Source organism: Lottia gigantea (genome assembly GCF_000327385.1).
Source record: "Lottia gigantea unplaced genomic scaffold LOTGIsca_85, whole genome shotgun sequence".
NCBI lineage: Eukaryota > Metazoa > Mollusca > Gastropoda > Lottiidae > Lottia > Lottia gigantea.
In genome coordinates, this window is record NW_008710807.1 from 927,990 (window position 1) to 946,708 (window position 18,719).

Sequence of the window (18,719 nt, forward strand, 5' to 3'; positions counted from 1 at the left end):
TAAGCCAAGGGCAATAACTCAGCTACCGTTGATCCAAATATCGTTAACTTAAAGCAATCTTGAATCTCCACAATCTACATTGCAGGTAAAATATCAAGCCTCATCTTATCAAACCCTTAAAATATAGACAGTTAGAAAACCTTTCATTAATATATGGCTCACCTTGACCCAGTTCCCCAAAAAAATCTTACTATAAGAATTTGTCGCTACAAACTGACCCAAAACTATATCTGTGATACCCCTACCCCTCTTACGAAAAGAATTTGTCGTTAAGTGTGGAATTTTATATTGAGAATTACTATACTTATGTACGACTAATTTTTCGAAAGAATTTTTGTGGAACGAGACCCTTGTATTTGAAGGGAGGCAACTCATATTTCCAAAGGCATTGTCAGGTTTTTGACTTCAAAAGTATTGCTGTATTTGCAATATCAGAATGACTAATTATTCGGTTGTAGAATGGGGGTGGGGCGGTGGCTTGGTCCAAGGACAATAAAGATACATAACTGAACATATAATTTAATAATGATTAAAAATAAAACTTGTAGGATATAATAGAGAAACACAAATCAGAAATAAAACATTCATTTTAAACATAAATTCATTGAAACACAATTTAAAATTTTAATAAATATCATTCTAAAATATATATTTAGGTAACCCATAGAAAAAAACCCAAAAATATCTAGTGCCTTCTTTCAATTAAATGGGTTAGGGGCGAAATATTTAACAGGGGGGCCTCAGTTGTGGGCCTGCAAAGGGCTCTTCATTCCCCACATACAATACAATCATTCCAAATAAATTCCAAATAAAAATTCCATACAACATGGCTGCCAGGTTGAATACTTAAACATGTTGACAGCAGATAAGCTCAGGTCAAATGTTCAAAAGCTTGACCTTTGACCACGACCATCAATGACACACTCGTTTAAGGTTTAGGGTAGATAACTCTAAATGTCAAGTTAATTCGTGGTCCTCTGTCGTGATATTCTTTGGGTATTCGATGCTGTAAGGGAAATATTCAATATTCTAGAAAAAAAATTTCAATGTACACATGTCCTGCATTCAATCATACTTTTGTCATACACTCCACAATAAGTATCAACCTACCTGCCAATCATCTTGTGTCCTGCCCTCGAAAGCAAGTAACAACCTACCTGCCAATCATCTTGTCTCCCGCCCTCGAAAACAAGTAACAACCTACCTGCCAATCATCTTGTGTTCCGCCCTCGAAAACAAGTAACAGCCTACCTACCAATCATCTTGTGTCCCGCCCCCTAAAAAAAGTAACCTACCTTCCAATCATCTTGTGTCCCGCCATCGAAAACAAGTAACAATCTACCTGCCAATCATTGTGTATCCAAACTCCAAAACAAGTAACAACCTACCTGCCAATCATCTTGTGTCCCGCCCCCTAAAACAAGTAACTTACCTTCCAATCATCTTGTGTCCTGCCCTCGAAAACAAGTAACAACCTACCTGCCAATCATTTTGTGTCCCGCCCCCTAAAACAAGTAACTTACCTTCCAATCATCTTGTGTCCTGCCCTCAAAAACAAGTAACAACCTACCTGCCAATCATTGTGTATCCAACCTCCAAAACAAGTAACAACTTACCTGCCAATCATCTTGTGTCCCACCCTCCATAATAAGCAATGAACCATGAGTTAAAGGCATTCGCACTATTTGACTAAATGTATAATCTCCAGTATTCTAAAATAGAGAAAAATAAAGAGAGTTTTTCCACGGCTGTAACTACATCAAGGCAAATGAAATTTTGCTTTAAAAGTATGAATGGGATATTCTGTAAATATATATTAGTTATTTGGCGTCCATGGTAAAGATGGTACCGTTTGAAATCTGCTGCTGCTATGAAAGACATAATTGACTTCAAAGACAACAGGATTCTGCCTCATAATTAAAAAAAACAGCATCCTGTTTAGAGAGTTCACATTGGTTTGGTTTATTGTATATATGGTTGTATATGTAACATGAAATTTTGTGATAAAAATAACAAATTGGATATTTTCGACATCATAAACGTTAATGATGCTGAATTATACGGTACTATTTGAATTATTAGTTGCTTCTACTTACTGGTACAGGTTTCTGACGAAGTTCAAAATTTCTGACGTCACCTAATGAAACAGAGGCTATGATTGGCTGAGGTCCGAGTTCAGGTTCGTCATCACAATGCCATTCTACTCCATCTTTGTCGTCACGATACAGGTTGCCTAGCAACGAATTAAACTTATACCCAGTTAAATCTTCTATTTTATCCTTTAATGTAGGTAATGGTGGTATCCACTGCAATATACAAAAGTATTTTTTTTCAAGAATTTATTCATCTTTACTGAATTCAGTTTGACCATAATATAACAAGCAACTAAGCATTTTCTTTAGCAAACACCAAGAAAGGTCAAGAGCTAATTGCAGGCCTATTTCATGTTCCCCAAAAAGATAGAAATGATTGTTGCATTGTGCAGAGTCAGGGATTATAACTAATGTTTATTTCCTTTTAATTGTCATTTCAATCTTCAAAAAATAGTTCCCTTGTCCTACAAACTGACCCAAAACTATATCTGTGATACCCCTACCCCTCTCCCCCCTTCGACCCATTCCCTCAAAAGATGTGTCCCCCTCTGTTTGCAAAACGGATCACCGCCCCTGTCTGTAGCGCAGTTGGTTAGAGTGCTGGAACCATCATGTGACATCATTGGCTTGATTTTGTCAACAAATGGTGGTCATAGGTTCATAAAACAGTCGGTGTGAAATCTTGTGACCTTCAATGAGTCAATTTTCCTCATTATTGATTCCAGTTGACCCAGCTGTACGGAAACGGCTCTTAATTATACAGCAGGTAATAATCTAAATTACTGCTATTTTCATAGGGTAATAAAAAAAAAACAAAATATGTCAATAAATAAATTAAGTGTTAACAATCCAAACTGCAAAACGAAACCCTAAATCCAAACAACATATTGGTGAAACATTAGTAGCAGCTAATGAACTAAGGAAGTATATCAATCACATGTGAGGAAGTATTTCATTATGAAAACAATAAACTTACACTAGGGTCTGCAGGATGAACTATACCCGAATATGAGTAAGGGAGATCACCCACCCACGCTGTTAACCTGTCATTTAGATGGGTGACACCATTTTTAACATAACTGTTTTGTTTCCATGGTAACCCTTGATACAGCATGTCGTAATATTTATTGGCATCTGATTGGTTGATGAAATTAGGGAAGAATCGTAACCTAAAAGAGATATTTTACAAACCTTGCTTAAATGCAACTCTATAATTCTGCAAGAACCTTGCTTTCCGAGACTGGGGGTACAAATAGGAGGCAGACTGACTCAATGGGGGGACAACTGCTGAGGCTGAATTCAAATTTTGGCTACCCAGTAGTGGTGTCATAGTTGCATACCTCACATAGAGCGTCTTACAGGGTTCTCTCAAGAAAATTTTGTGCATTCTGACACATATTTTGGAGAAAAAAGGTAGACATTTAGATTTGTTGCAAATAAAGTGAGGGTACAATTGGGGGTGCAAACCACTTATCTAGGATGGCAAAAGCCCCCCCCCCCCCCCCCTGTGCCACCACTGGCCTATAGAATAGTTAAATTAAATAATACTGACCTGGAAATACCTGATGGTCCATCACTGATATCATAAACACCCCCTTTGCTGAAATAGAATAGATACATGTTAATGATGCTGAAGGAGAGGCAGAAACCAAGATTTAATAAAAGGATTGTTGTTGATTGTTGTCAATCAAATGTTGAGTGATGGCACAGTGTTTAAATGGATGACAGGTTGCTGTTCACAATGAATATTGACCACTCATACACGTTTGACTGTAAAATCTAAAAAAGGCATCAATCTTCTTTGTGGTACCATCTTCGAAAATTTGTCACAGTTTTTTTCAAATACTAATTCGCCTTATTAGTAAACGCAAGTTCGTGATAGCTTGACATTGACACAAAACATTGACAATGTATTTTTTTCAACTGACCAAATCTGTCGTCTGGCGGGCCTGACATAAATCTGATTTTATTTTTTCAGTAAAGAAACAGCAGATCTAGCACATATTTACTAGTCCTGTCCTAGTCGTTGTTCCAATAAATGATCAAAATTTTATGACAATAGGCTGAGACATAGTGGTAGACTGCTTGTAGACGAGATTATCCAAGACAGATGAGTTCCAAGTCTGGTTGGTTCCTAATTTGGACAATAGTTGTTGTTGATTGTTGTCAATCAAATGTTGAGTGATGGCACAGTGTTTAAATGGATGACAGGTTGCTGTTCACAATGAATATTGACCACTCATACACGTTTGACTGTAAAATCTAAAAAAGGCATCAATCTTCTTTGTGGTACCATCTTCGAAAATTTGTCACAGTTTTTTTCAAATATGCTTGCCATGAATGCCTTAATAGGTGTGTAAGGCAGAGGAGGGAGAAATTCATTCAAACTATCACAATAAAAGACTTTTTGCTTAAGTAAATTCTCTAATCTTAATCCTATAATCTATATACGTACTGAATAGTGATATCAGCTGGCTTCTGTTTCAAATCCTGCAAAATAAAACCAAAATACCATCTTAAATTCTCAGACGCAGAATAAAATTACCTAAAAGCTCCTTACCATTTCCATGGTACCCCTTGTACCACATTAGTTCAAAAGGGGAATATATTTCGACCAAAAGTTGTGAAACTTGCAAATAGACATTTGAATTACAGTAATGATCAAATACAACTAGTCTAAATAGTTCATGAGAATGAGTCCTCCATGGTGGGCCTACCCCTTTAGCTTTCGCTGCTAGCCTGCTACACCCATGTGGAAGTAATACTCAAGATTGGGAACCAAGGCTTCTCATTGACTGTGTTGGGGATATTCGGTCGTCATTCGACTCATCTACAAAACAATTATTGTAATAAAGAGGTTATTGAGTCGACTCTGTAGAGAGTTGACGAATTCTCAAAAACCAATTTTGTCGAGGAGCCGGTTGGTATTCTATCTAGATCTTCCTCACCTCCTCATCAGGCTGTTGATACAGAAATTGTGGAGTCGCAGAAACTTGATCAATATTTTTACTGGTCCAGACTGGAACATTAGGGGGCTTAACTCTATCCTTATCAGATCTTGCTGTTTGTTTCTTAGGAGCTGCCCAGCCACCTTGGACTCTGGATCTTTTTTGTTTTGTGTTCATATTGGCTCAATCTAAAATATGATTCAAAATCCTGTTTTATGGGGATTTTTCACAGCTCCAAAGACATTTACTTACGGTACTTTAAATTCACTGAACCATAGCCTAATATTTCGGACTATAGCACTCCATACAACAGATCAGTGGCAATCAACATTTCAACTCTCTGACCACAATGAGTACAGAACTTTTTCTCTCATTTCACAAATATTCAAAATATAACTTTCAATTGCGTGTCATTGTCAATATGACTATATTTAAACACACTCCCAGAAATTTTCGGTGAAAAAGACCCAAATTCAATTAAAAAATTCGCTTTTGTTTCTGTTTTGGGCAAACTGATATAAAAGCAAAACAAACGTCCAATTATCTCAAAATTTGAAAGGAATTATCAAAAGATACCTTGTTTTATGTTTGTGTTTACACGAAATTGTTTACATCGGAAGTGCTTTCAGAGTTATCTGCTCATTTATCAAAATTAACTGTAGCCTTAAAGTTTTTTTTTAGATAATTATTTCCCTTTGACCGTAAAAGAAAATGTCAGTTCGTTTCATGCACGGTAGAGAATTTAATCTTTATCTATGATGTATTTTTATTGAAAAAACTAACTGATTCTGGTTTTTTATTTGATTTATGATGAAATAATTGAATTTTGAAATTTACATGAATCAAAGATTTGGCATTAATCGGAAAGAATTTTGTGCAAGTTCGATCAGTTCAGCTAGGAAATTTAGGGAAATTCCCCTTTAGCCATTTCATCGGGACTTGGCTAAAAATTTAACAGAAACAACTTACGGATTGGGCTAACCTGAAGTAAGGAGTGTGCCATATTATCTCCGTATTTTCTTGGGTAAATATGATTTTACTCTGTATGTTTTTGTATCAAAGTAAGAGCCGAGGGGACACGATGTTTAGCCCTATTAAAAAAAATCCAGTGACAGTGATCTTAATCAAAAATAACATCCAATGGAAATAGGGCCACACTGGTCCATTAATAGATCTACATACTATTATCATTTTGAAAATATTATTACAGACATTGTCAAGAGGATTTCTTAACTTTTTATGAGTAGGGCTAATGGGGGACACTAACAGCATTGATTTGCATCATTCCAATTTTGTAGAGTACAGCAAAAAGATTTGTTTACATCTTCACAATGTCAACTTTACTTTGTAACTTTACTACAATAGCCACTATTCTTGTATCATGGAAAACAGCGATTTGATTGGATTGTAGGCCTACGTCAGTGAATACAGCCAATCAGATCCCTTATTAGTAAACGCAAGTTCGTGATAGCTTGACATTGACACAAAACATTGACAATGTATTTTTTTCAACTGACCAAATCTGTCGTCTGGCGGGCCTGACATAAATCTGATTTTATTTTTTCAGTAAAGAAACAGCAGATCTAGCACATATTTACTAGTCCTGTCCTAGTCGTTGTTCCAATAAATGATCAAAATTTTATGACAATAGGCTGAGACATAGTGGTAGACTGCTTGTAGACGAGATTATCCAAGACAGATGAGTTCCAAGTCTGGTTGGACAATAGTTATCATTTGGGTTAGTTCAACGTATTTTAATTTTATACATTCCATACGGTAATCAATGGCGGCAGCACCAGCCTTACAAAACTGGGGTAAAAATAGGAGGCAGACTCACTCCATTAGGAGACTACTGCTGTGACTCAAGTCAAAATGCAGCAACTTTGTGGAGGCGTCATATTCAGAAGCCTGCCATGAAATCTCTGAAAGTGGTCTCTATAGAGATTTTTCGAAAAATTGAATTAATTTGGTGTATTCTGACATATATATACTTTTTAATTTGTTAAAGAATTAAGTAGGGGGTGCAAACTATTTTCTAGGGGGGGCAAATGGCAACAACACCCAACCTCCCCACACCTTGTATCCAATACATATCGTATGGTGGCAGGTGATTAAAGACAGCTAGAGCCTAATCCTCAATGTACTTTTTTTGTCCTGGGCTGAAAATTGGTTCTCTTCTTTTCAGCTGTATTTCGGGACATCACAGGTTAACACTTGTGGCAAATTGTAAGTTTTTAACACCTATATGATTAAAAACAGGAGTCTGTTGGACAAAAACTTTATTTAAGATGATTTTAGTGTTCAAGTCATCTCATTGGACAATCACCAAAATTAATTATTAGAATGCTAAGAAATGCAGCGATCTGATTGGCAAATAATTGATTTGGTGATTGTCCAATCAGATGACTTGAACACTAAAATCATCTTAAGTAAAGTTTTTGTCCAACATCAGCAGGGTTGGTTAGGGCAGGGCTGGTTAGGGCAGGGCTGGTTAGGGCAGGGCTGGTTAGGGCAGGGTGGGTTAGGGCAGGGTTGGTTAGGGTAGGGTTGGTTAGGGCAGGGCAGGGTTGGTTAGGGCAGGGTTGGTTAGGGCAGGGCTGATTAGGGCAGAGAAGTTTATACCAGTCGTTTACACACTTATGAATATTAATTATGATTTATCTGACCATTTTCCCTCTTACGCTGTATGGTGTTCCACGTCTCCATTAGCCCAATTGGGTGCAGAAGACACGAGTAGAAGTAAAACTCCATTCATTTCATTTATCTGTTATTGATACAGATTTAATATTTTTCCAGTCAGTTCGAGGACAACACAAGACGTTGTCGTCCGTGTCGAAAGTGCCGCAAAAATATAGATGAAGTCATTAAACTGGGGCTCCATGTAGACAAGTGTATAGACACTGCCAACCCCACACCAGAGTGGTTAGATGGTATTTATTATTGCCAAGGTATCCATGATTCTTGGCCAGGTTAGTTTTTGTTTTTCATACGGTACAATAAAAATCCAAATCCAAATCATCCAAACCGCAAATCAAAACTCAAAATCTACAATAAAAGTCTGACAAAACATTGGTAGCAGCTAATGAACATTTTCAACAATTTGAACTGGTGTTGATTATTTATATTATAAGCGAAACATTACATAATTTCCTAGTTGTTTGTAAGCAAACACAGCGAACATTTTTCCCTCAATGGGTGTCCTTTTCTTCCACACTTAAAATTGATTTACTTCCTCATGTGAAAAGTTCAATAGCTGCTACTATTGTTTTGCCAATATGTTGTTTGGATTTAGGATCGTTAGTACTTGGGTTTTTTATTTGTTTTAATTGCAGGGGAAATATACCTCAGATTTTAAGGGGTTTCCACTTTTTTGTGAATAGTTTTCATTATCAAATTCATTGTGAATTATAACTGAAAATATTTCTAAAACATGTTATGTATATCTATGTATCTTAGGGTTAATTAAAAACAGAGAGTACTAATTGTTAAGTAAGCAGTTTGACCTAGTTTTGGTGTTTGGCTATTTAATGGCTCTTTATATTGTAATAATTTTCGACCCTACAAAAAAAGCGGAATAACCCCTTAATACTGAAAAGTGTTACGTATAGCTGCAATTCTGCTTTATCTCATGTTTAAGCAATTCTCATTATTGTAATAACTGATCTCTGTTATTACAGAATGTAAAGAGTGGAATCCACAAAATGGCCACCTTTCATGCAGTAATGGCATGAGGATTGACACCAATTGTAGATTACATTGTATTAAAGATTATTATCCGTCCTTGAATGAATCTGTCACATGCACAGGGGATTTAGAATGGAACAAACCTGTACCGTATTGTGTACATATTAATGATTCCATCACCACCACACCCAAACCAGGTAAGGCTGGTCTATTTCTTTCTACCATGTTTCACTCTAGCAGGTAATATTATCTTTATGGTTTAGCAAGTCTACATGTACTGTGGTTGACTATTTCTATATCGCTCTACAATAGGGCTGAATGTGAGACAGGACCATGCCCTTGTGTATTGGACCTAATTCTGACCCATGTTATATAAAGAGTTTATGTTTCTCCTCATGGGCTGAATGTAAGACAGGACCATGTCACTTTAGTCTTCATTATTATTAATTGATGTATTGAGCACCATTGTGTTATTCAATTTTTTATTATTATATTTTTGGAACCAGAATGCCCCGTTTGGTCACCTAGTCATGGATATATCAACTGTACAAATAGTAGAGATGTTGGTAGTGTATGTACCTTATCTTGTAACGAAGGATTTGATCCGTCCCATAACCAAGGTATAACCTGCTCAAAACAACTCCAATGGGATGGCCAGCTGCCATTATGTGTTCCCGAGCCAACTACCACAACGCCAAGACCAAGTGAGTAAAGAGGATTACCTATGAAGAAAAGGGGCAGTCTGATTTTTTCAGGAGGTTGGGAAATTCAGTGCTTGAATATATGAAAACTATAGACCAAAACTAATGTACTGTTCTAGCTAAATAAATTCAGATTTTTCAACCCAATTTCCCCAGTGTCAGTGATACAGGTTGGAGGGACTCTCATAAGAAAAATTAGTCTAGTCATTCTGATAGAACAATAACCCAAGGTGATACACGCTCTGCACGTATCAGAAAACAGAAAAAAAGAGTAGGCTTATTTGCTGTCCTGGCAAATCTTCCCTCATTGCACACTGCCTGACTTCATTAGCCCAATTGTGTGCAAAAGAGTAAATGAAATAAAATGAATTGATTTTTATATCCTACCCTTCTGAACCATGTTGCAAAATTCATTTTGTTTAATTCTTTTTTTTTAAATAATTGAAATTTTTTAACAGTCATGGTTTTGATTTTTCAGCGTGCCAGCCATTGGAGGTTCTCAATGGAACTCTGTATTGTTTAGAAGACAGTTTTAGTGGTAGTGAGTGTACTGTTATATGTAATGAAGGGTTTACATTGTCTGTGAATACCACTGTTATCTGTACAGACAATTTGATTTGGAGCGATGTCCCACCATCTTGTGATGAAATTCAGAAATCACCTACACCAATTCCAAGTAAATATTTTCTCTTTTTGAGGCAGGACACCAAAACCTAGTTGCTATTGTCATTTTAAAGGGATTGTAAAGAGGTTTTTACCTGTGTCAGGGACACTGATTCCATTCCATTCCAATTTTCAATCAGATGTCTGTGGTTCCTGCGATTCCACTAAAAGTTAACATTTTATGATGTCACTATGACAAAAGCTGCTATTGATATATAAGTCTCTTTGCGTTATTGATGTCATAAAGGGCAAAGTTTAGATGGAATTACAGGAACCACAGACGACTGATTGAAAATTGGAATGATGTAAATTGATGCTATCAGTGTCCCAAAACACATAATTTTTTTTATAGAAAATAGACTAAAGCCACTGTCTTTAAAGATTTCCCTCATTGCACACTGCATCAATCAATCAATCAATTCTATTTTTCAGGATGCAATGACATAGCAGTGGAAAATGGAACTGTTTCATGTACCATGGACTTTGATGTAGGTAGCTATTGTAACGTCACATGTTCCAAAGGGTTTAATGCTACAAGCTATGAGCCCTTGTGCTGTAGACCAAACCAAACATGGAGCAACCCCCTGCCACTATGTGTTTCTTCTGTACCAGGTAAGTATAGTCCGAAAACTTGTTCCAGGTGGGGTAAAAATAATTTTGTAGTATACTCCTCTGCAGTTTTTTAATGTTCACAACATATCAACAATTGACATTGTCATCATCAATTTATATGGTATACTACTCCTTGGTTTTTTTGGAGCTATATAGCCCGTTTGGTGCAAATGCTCCTTAATGCATTTCATTTCATTTCTCTTTGGTTTTATTGTATACAAAGTTTCAACAATTTACATTGTCATCATTAGTTTATATGGTATACTACTCCTGAGTTTTATTGTACACAATGTTTAAACAATTTACATTGTCATCATCAGTTTATATAGTATACTACTCCTTAGTTTTATTGTACACAATGTTTCAACAATTTACATTGTCATCATCAGTTTATATAGTATACTACTCCTTAGTTTTATTATACACAATGTTTCAACAATTGACATTGTCATCATCAGTTTATATGGTTTACTACTCCTGAGTTTTATTATACACAATGTTTCAACAATTTACATTGTCATCATCAGTTTATATAGTATACTACTCCTTAGTTTTATTATACACAATGTTTCAACAATTGACATTGTCATCATCAGTTTATATGGTATACTACTCCTGAGTTTTATTGTACACAATGTTTAAACAATTTACATTGTCATCATCAGTTTATATAGTATACTACTCCTTAGTTTTATTGTACACAATGTTTCAACAATTGACATTGTCATCATCAGTTTATATAGTATACTACTCCTTAGTTTTATTATACACAATGTTTCAACAATTGACATTGTCATCATCAGTTTATATGGTTTACTACTCCTGAGTTTTATTGTATACAATGTTTCAACAATTTACATTGTCATCATCAGTTTATATAGTATACTACTCCTTAGTTTTATTATACACAATGTTTCAACAATTGACATTGTCATCATCAGTTTATATGGTTTACTACTCCATAGTTTTATTGTACACAATGTTTCAACAATTTACACTGTCATCATCAGTTTATATGGTTTACTACTCCTGAGTTTTATTGTACACAATGTTTCAACAATTTACATTGTCATCAGTTTATATGGTATACTACTCCTGAGTTTCATTGTACACAATGTTTCAACAATTGACATTGTCATCATCAGTTTATATGGTATACTACTCCTGAGTTTTATTGTACACAATGTTTCAACAATTAACATTGTCATCATCAGTTTATATGGTATACTACTCCTGAGTTTTATTGTACACAATGTTTCAACAATTTACATTGTCATCATCAGTTTATATAGTATACTACTCCTTAGTTTTATTGTACACAATGTTTCAACAATTGACATTGTCATCATCAGTTTATATGGTTTACTACTCCTGAGTTTTATTGTATACAATGTTTCAACAATTTACATTGTCATCATCAGTTTATATAGTATACTACTCCTTAGTTTTATTATACACAATGTTTCAACAATTGACATTGTCATCATCAGTTTATATGGTTTACTACTCCATAGTTTTATTGTACACAATGTTTCAACAATTTACACTGTCATCATCAGTTTATATGGTTTACTACTCCTGAGTTTTATTGTACACAATGTTTCAACAATTTACATTGTCATCAGTTTATATGGTATACTACTCCTGAGTTTCATTGTACACAATGTTTCAACAATTTACATTGCTATCATCAGTTGATATGGTATACTACTTCTGAGTTTTACTGTACACAATGTTTCAACAATTTACATTGTTACCATCAGGGGAAAAAATGTAAATTGTTGGAAACCTCAAAAAGTTCTGAAGGTTGAACAATCCAAACTGGTGATTGGTACGTTTTTGCAGATGGTTTCAATTTGAATATCACCTTGTCTGGCAAGCTGTCAGTTTAAGCAGAAATGAACACAATTTAATCCAGAAAAAATATTTATGTACATTTGGGTGTAATTCAACAAATAAACATGAGGAGTCCAGACTATTTTTAGGTCGTTGTTTGTTGTTATGATACAGTTTTTCAATTACTATTTGAGGACACCAAATTTTGTGGATTTGTCCTCAAAAGCCTCATAATAATAATAATGATAATGATAATAATGATAATAATAATAATAATAATAATGATAATTCTTTATTTGACAGGAAAACCAGTTTATATTCTTGAGATATAGAGATGTTGATTTCTGTATATGTTGTATAATTTCAGTTTACCCTATCACGAGTAGGCCTACTCAAGACAGTTTCATTTGGTTTATTGTTTGTGCAGTATTTGGGGCAGCATTGGTCGTTATTGTTGTATTAGCTTGTAAGTATAGATTGAGGTTCTTAATCTTCTAATGAATTCTTTGAGAGTCCACAGAATTCTATGAGACACTCCAAGAATTAAACTTATGCATTTATCAGGAAACTTACGGATCTATCCTTGAATCCTTGGAGTGGCCCACAGAAAAAAATTATGCAAACAGTTCATTTTAATCAAGACATACTAAAAAAAATTTATTTTCAGTGTGCAGTCTTTATAGAAATAGGAAAAACAACAATATTTGGCAGATACGTAGGTCCTCTGATTCTGATCAAATAGAATTGTCGGAGTCATTAAGATTCCCTGAAGATTCCGACTGTGAGTCATGTGGAAAATACTGCGTATGTTTGATGCCTAAAACAACTTCGAAAGTGAGCGATGCCGAACAAGGTCAGGGAAACCACAAATTCGTGAGTTGGTCAGATTACCACATTGGAGGTTCATTGGATCAACCAATTGACAAACCTGGAGGTTCATCAGATGAACCAATCAACCATGCTGGAGGTTCATCAGATGAACCAATCAACCATGCTGCAGGTTCATCAGATGAACCAATCAACCATGCTGGAGGTTCATCAAATGAACCAATCAACCATGCTGGAGGTTCATCAGATGAACCAATCAATAGAGCTAGAGGTCCATCAAATGAACCAATCAACCATGCTGGAGGTTCATCAGATGAACCAATCAGTAGAGCTGGGAGTTCATCAGATACTGGCAGTAAGTGTTCAGTTTATTTAATTTCAACACAAATAAAACAAAATGGTACAACTGAAAAGCTTTCCATCCAAAAAACCTTAAGCACACGTCTGCAAACAAACTTTCTGAACTTTTCTGAAAATGTAGACATGAGATTAAGTTCTACTTGTCAGTAGGGACGCAAGCTGAAAATTAGTCTGTTGTCTGAAGATCACATAGCGTGAAACTCTGAGTATCAAGTTGTTTCAAGTCCTGTTTTAATATTTCTATTTTCAAGACAATAATATATCATATATAATATATTATAAAGTCTTATATCAATATTGGTATTAGGGGATGAAAGGCTGCACCTGGCCGACTCTCGAAAGCACTGGCACAGGCCTCAAAATTTCTCTCACCTTGAGAAGGATTCGATCCCACGGCACCTATTCGTCTAGCAGACGACAATACAACTCCCAACCAAGCTATTGAACTGCCAAGAAACTAAAGTTATGATTTAAAAAAAATAGGTCTAGAAATTGAGAAGAAATATATGGGAGGTAAATCAACTTATGTTTTAAGAGTTATTTATAATGTTATTTTTATTGTCTGTATTTAGATATGCTCTGTAATTTTCAGGAAACTTTCAAATTTCTGAAGAATTGGCATCAGCTGAGGCTCTGAAATCAATCAGTTATGAGGACATGATGGAACTTACAAAGTTATTTGACCGAAGTTCATTGCCTGACAAGTTCAATTGGAAAATGCTGGCTTCCATAGTTTTAAAGTTAAATTGCCATGAAATAGAACACATTGAGTAAGTAAAAGGGAAAAAAAAGAAAACAAGTTTTATGTCTCACTTTTTTGCTCCTGATTTATATTAAGAAGATGAGCAAAGCCACACAGTGTACAATGAGGGAAACTTTACCAAAACCAAGGAATTTGTCTTCTCTCACATGGAAATGTGGATGTATTACCGTCGCCCCTGTCCGTCGGCCATTCACATTTCTTGTAGGCGCGATAGAGTCTACAGTTTTTATCTGATCTCGATGAAACTTGGTATGTATGTATATATTGATATGAGATATCAGTCAAGGTTGAAATTGGTAATAATCGGATGAATGGTTTCAGAGTTATTGCCCTTGACTTAGAAAAACGTGTCAAATTTGGCTTGTAGGCACAAAAGTTTTTATCTGATTTTGATGAAACTTGGTATGGATGTATATATTGATGAGATCTTGGTCAAGTTAGAAATTAGTAATAGACGAACAGCTTCAGAGTTATTGCCCTTGAGTGTACAGCGATGAGACATAGTTCATGTTTGAATTTGATGATAATTTGATGGAACTGTTCCAGGTTTTGCCTTGAATTATAAATATTTCTAAGATTATTTGAAAATTCATTGAGCCACTATCATTTCTGACAGCTGGTAGTGGGCGTATGTTACCTTGCGTGGCAAGCTATCTTTCAATTACAAGCTATTGAGGGATCTTTAACATGCACAACCTGTAGCATGCAGGGTTTAGAATTATTGTTAACATCTGAACGACTAGATGCTTTTCTATGTCAGTGTCTCTGACCTGTATCACTGACATGGGGAAACGAAGGTATTATTTGAACTTGTAATCAGACAGATACTTCAAATTAATCCTGTTGTTCAGAGGAAATCTGTGAGTTAGCTCTGAAGTTTTTGGTAGGAATATAAATGTGTATTTGTTTTTTTTTTGCAGATATAAACATAAGGAGAACGAAACTGGCCCAACACAGAAAATTTTTAGAAGGATGGGAACAGAGGGTAAAACACTGTTTAAAGTTATTAACGTCTTGGAGAGTTATGATACACACAGCAATGTTAAGGAAGCCTTGAAGATTCTATACAAGTATTGTGATGACCAGATAGTCATATAAGTTGTCAGATACAGTGAAGTCTTGTTGCTAATATTTGCACATAATATCGTGGCTCAAATTTTGACACTTCTACTGACTGGCTCCGTTAAAAAATTCCTGTTTCTGAGACTAAGGTACGATTGGTAAAAAAAAATGGCTCACTGTCCCTTTAAAGTGTTTAAAATACAACTATTATTGAAGGTTGAAAAATAAAATACAGACAGTTGAAAAATTGAATACTCCAAACATACAATCTCATTCAACAAAACTCTGAAACAATTTTGAACGTTAATGCTGATTGGCTTAGCTTAAAAATTTTCAGAAACTATGATTGGTAAAAAAAAAAATGGCATACCATTTACAAGATTTGATATTTTTAATCAACTTTCACTTGAAAATTTACATTATGAATTGTTCAAATATTTTCAAATATTTGATGTATATAGATTTAGCTGTTTTTTTTAATTGATTTATCATATATTATCTCTTTTAAATATTGTAATTATTGACTTGTAGGCTTTCTACTTTTTTTCTACTTTTTTTTCTACTTTTTTTTCTACTTTTTTTTTACTTTTTCTAAAATATGTCTTAAAAATGTCTAATATTTGTGATGTGTGTATTAAATCACCAAAACTTGTTAAGTCTGAAATAATTATTTTCTTCTTATCTTCATAGTCTAACATTTTTATTAAAGGAATACTACATTTTAGAAGGTTTATAATAATGACACATTACAGGGTATGCTTACTCTTTTAGACACCTAATATCACTTTTTATTATGAAATACTGACTGATATACTTCCTCATGTGAAATTAACTGCTGTTACCAATGTATTGCCAATATGTTGCTGTGGATTGGCACTTGGCTTTTTTTTTTACTCTTATTAGCCAAGTTGAAAATATCAAGTTTTGTATTTTGTAATATAAATAGTTTGTTTTACAAAACCAAAACAAAAAATACTACATCCAAGTTTAGGGGCCTTATTCACAAAGTTTTTATCTAAAATCGTTGAAGCCTTTTCTCTATCACATTTGTCTATCATTAGGTTCAAGCTTTATAAACCAATTATGTCACAGTATTACCCCTAATCCTTTCTCAGATTTTAGGATAGGGCCCAGATATATAAACCTTTGCCTGCAAAGGGCGGACTAAATACAGTTGAGGTCCAAGAGGACTTTCAAAAATTTTTGAAAACATTTTTTTTTGTAAGTTTGATCCCAAGGGTGGGTCCAGTGTTGCTCAGCCCACCCCTGTATGTTTTTATCATTAAAAACATTCCTCTCCAATACAACAATCATTTTGATTTTTCATGAGAGAACTAGAGGTTTTATAAATCGGGAAACTAAAGATCTAAAGAATACTAGATTGTAAGGACCAAAGATTGTCTCCATAGTTGTTTATTTGGCTTCATTTTGAAGGTTAGTTTTGTTGAACATGGAAAAAACCTGCTACCTGGATAATACTTCTATTTGTAAATAAATTATTATAGAATAGCATTAATCAGAGTTTTTGTTACATGATCAGCAAGGAAATGTTGTCAGAATTGAAACTGGACGAATATGAATTTATATCCAGGCCCATAGACGGACTTGATTGTTTGGAGATGCAAATAATATACCTGGCAAGTACACGTAATACTTCAAAAGGGGCAAGTAATATATCTGGAAGGAAAGGTAATATATCTGTAGGGGCACGTAATATATCTAGAGGGGCAAGTGATATATCTGGAAGGGCACGTAACATATCCAGAGGGGCAAGTAATATATCTGGAAGGGCAAATACATGTAATATATCAAAAGGGGCCCGTAATATATTTATAGTGATAAGTAATATGTTCGGAGGGGCCCGTAATATATCTATAGTGACAAGTGATATGTTCGGGAGGGGCGATGGTTAACGGACATACCTATTACTCGATGAACCAGAACGAAAACAAAGAGGCATATAATTTATAATAATATATATAACTAGAGACGTACATGTGTGAATTAATACCATTTGATATTGATGAGAAAATTAAGTATTATTGATACGTTACTATGACAACAACAATAGGTAATAGTTAGAAAGTAATGATAACTTTTGTTCGTTAGTGTTGGAAAACAATTGCGTATGGATTGAAAAAAGATCTTTATAGAACATGGACAAAGACAGAAGTAAAGTAGCATGGGCATATGGATACACTATTTGAAGTTTATTAATTCAATGTTTAACGTGTTCATACAGACAGTGTTATCAAATATTATATAGAATCACTAGATGTATAGATATACTATTTCTAACTCAACGTTTAACGTGTTCATACAGACAGTGTTATCAAATATTATATAGAATCACTAGATGTATAGATATACTATTTCTAACTCAACGTTTAACGTGTTCATACAGACAGTGTTATCAAATATTATATAGAATCACTAGATATATAGATATACTATTTCTAACTCAACGTTTAACGTGTTCATACAGGCAGTGTTATCAAATATTATATAGAATCACTAGATGTATAGATATACTATTTCTAACTCAACGTTTAACGTGTTCATACAGACAGTGTTATCAAATATTATATAGAATCACTAGATGTATAGATATACTATTTCTAACTCAACGTTTAACGTGTTCATACAGACAGTGTTATCAAATATTATATAGAATCACTAGATATATAGATATACTATTTCTAACTCAACGTTTAACGTGTTCATACAGGCAGTGTTATCAAATATTATATAGAATCACTAGATGTATAGATATACTATTTCTAACTCAACGTTTAACGTGTTCATACAGACAGTGTTATCAAATATTATAAAGAATCACTAGATATATAGATATACTATTTCTAACTCAACGTTTAACGTGTTCATAAAGACAGTGTTATCAAATATTATATAGAATCACTAGATATATAGATATACTATTTCTAACTCAACGTTTAACGTGTTCATAAAGACAGTGTTATCAAATATTATATAGAATCACTAGATATATAGATATACTATTTCTAACTCAACGTTTAACGTGTTCATAAAGACAGTGTTATCAAATATTATATAGAATCACTAGATATATAGATATACTATTTCTAACATTTATTAGACTCTTTGTTGGTATAACTAACATAGGAACCGATAAAACTTGTGAACAACA

General features: G+C 34.4%; 2 protein-coding genes across 2 annotated transcripts; one reads left to right on the forward strand and one right to left on the reverse strand.

Annotated features, from left to right (window-relative positions):
* Positions 1-928: 928 nt before the first annotated feature.
* Positions 929-5,218, reverse strand: LOTGIDRAFT_133518 (hypothetical protein; the record flags this gene model as incomplete). The annotated part of the gene is given in 7 exon segments (XM_009067736.1): positions 929-1,006; positions 1,617-1,712; positions 2,097-2,306; positions 3,070-3,262; positions 3,646-3,693; positions 4,995-5,026; positions 5,042-5,218. 7 exon segments carry the CDS (start codon positions 5,216-5,218, stop codon positions 929-931), a joined length of 834 nt encoding a protein of 277 aa, XP_009065984.1.
* Positions 5,219-5,990: 772 nt separating this feature from the next.
* On the forward strand, positions 5,991-16,201 carry LOTGIDRAFT_236700 (hypothetical protein). Its single transcript, XM_009067737.1, has 12 exons — positions 5,991-6,065; positions 6,609-6,779; positions 7,227-7,267; positions 7,838-8,010; positions 8,719-8,922; positions 9,232-9,429; positions 9,905-10,102; positions 10,522-10,701; positions 12,905-13,003; positions 13,205-13,720; positions 14,318-14,495; positions 15,409-16,201. The coding sequence occupies exons 2-12, from the start codon at positions 6,741-6,743 to the stop codon at positions 15,584-15,586; spliced, it is 2,004 nt and encodes a 667-aa protein (XP_009065985.1). The 5' UTR covers positions 5,991-6,065; positions 6,609-6,740; the 3' UTR covers positions 15,587-16,201.
* The last annotated feature ends 2,518 nt before the right edge of the window (positions 16,202-18,719 follow it).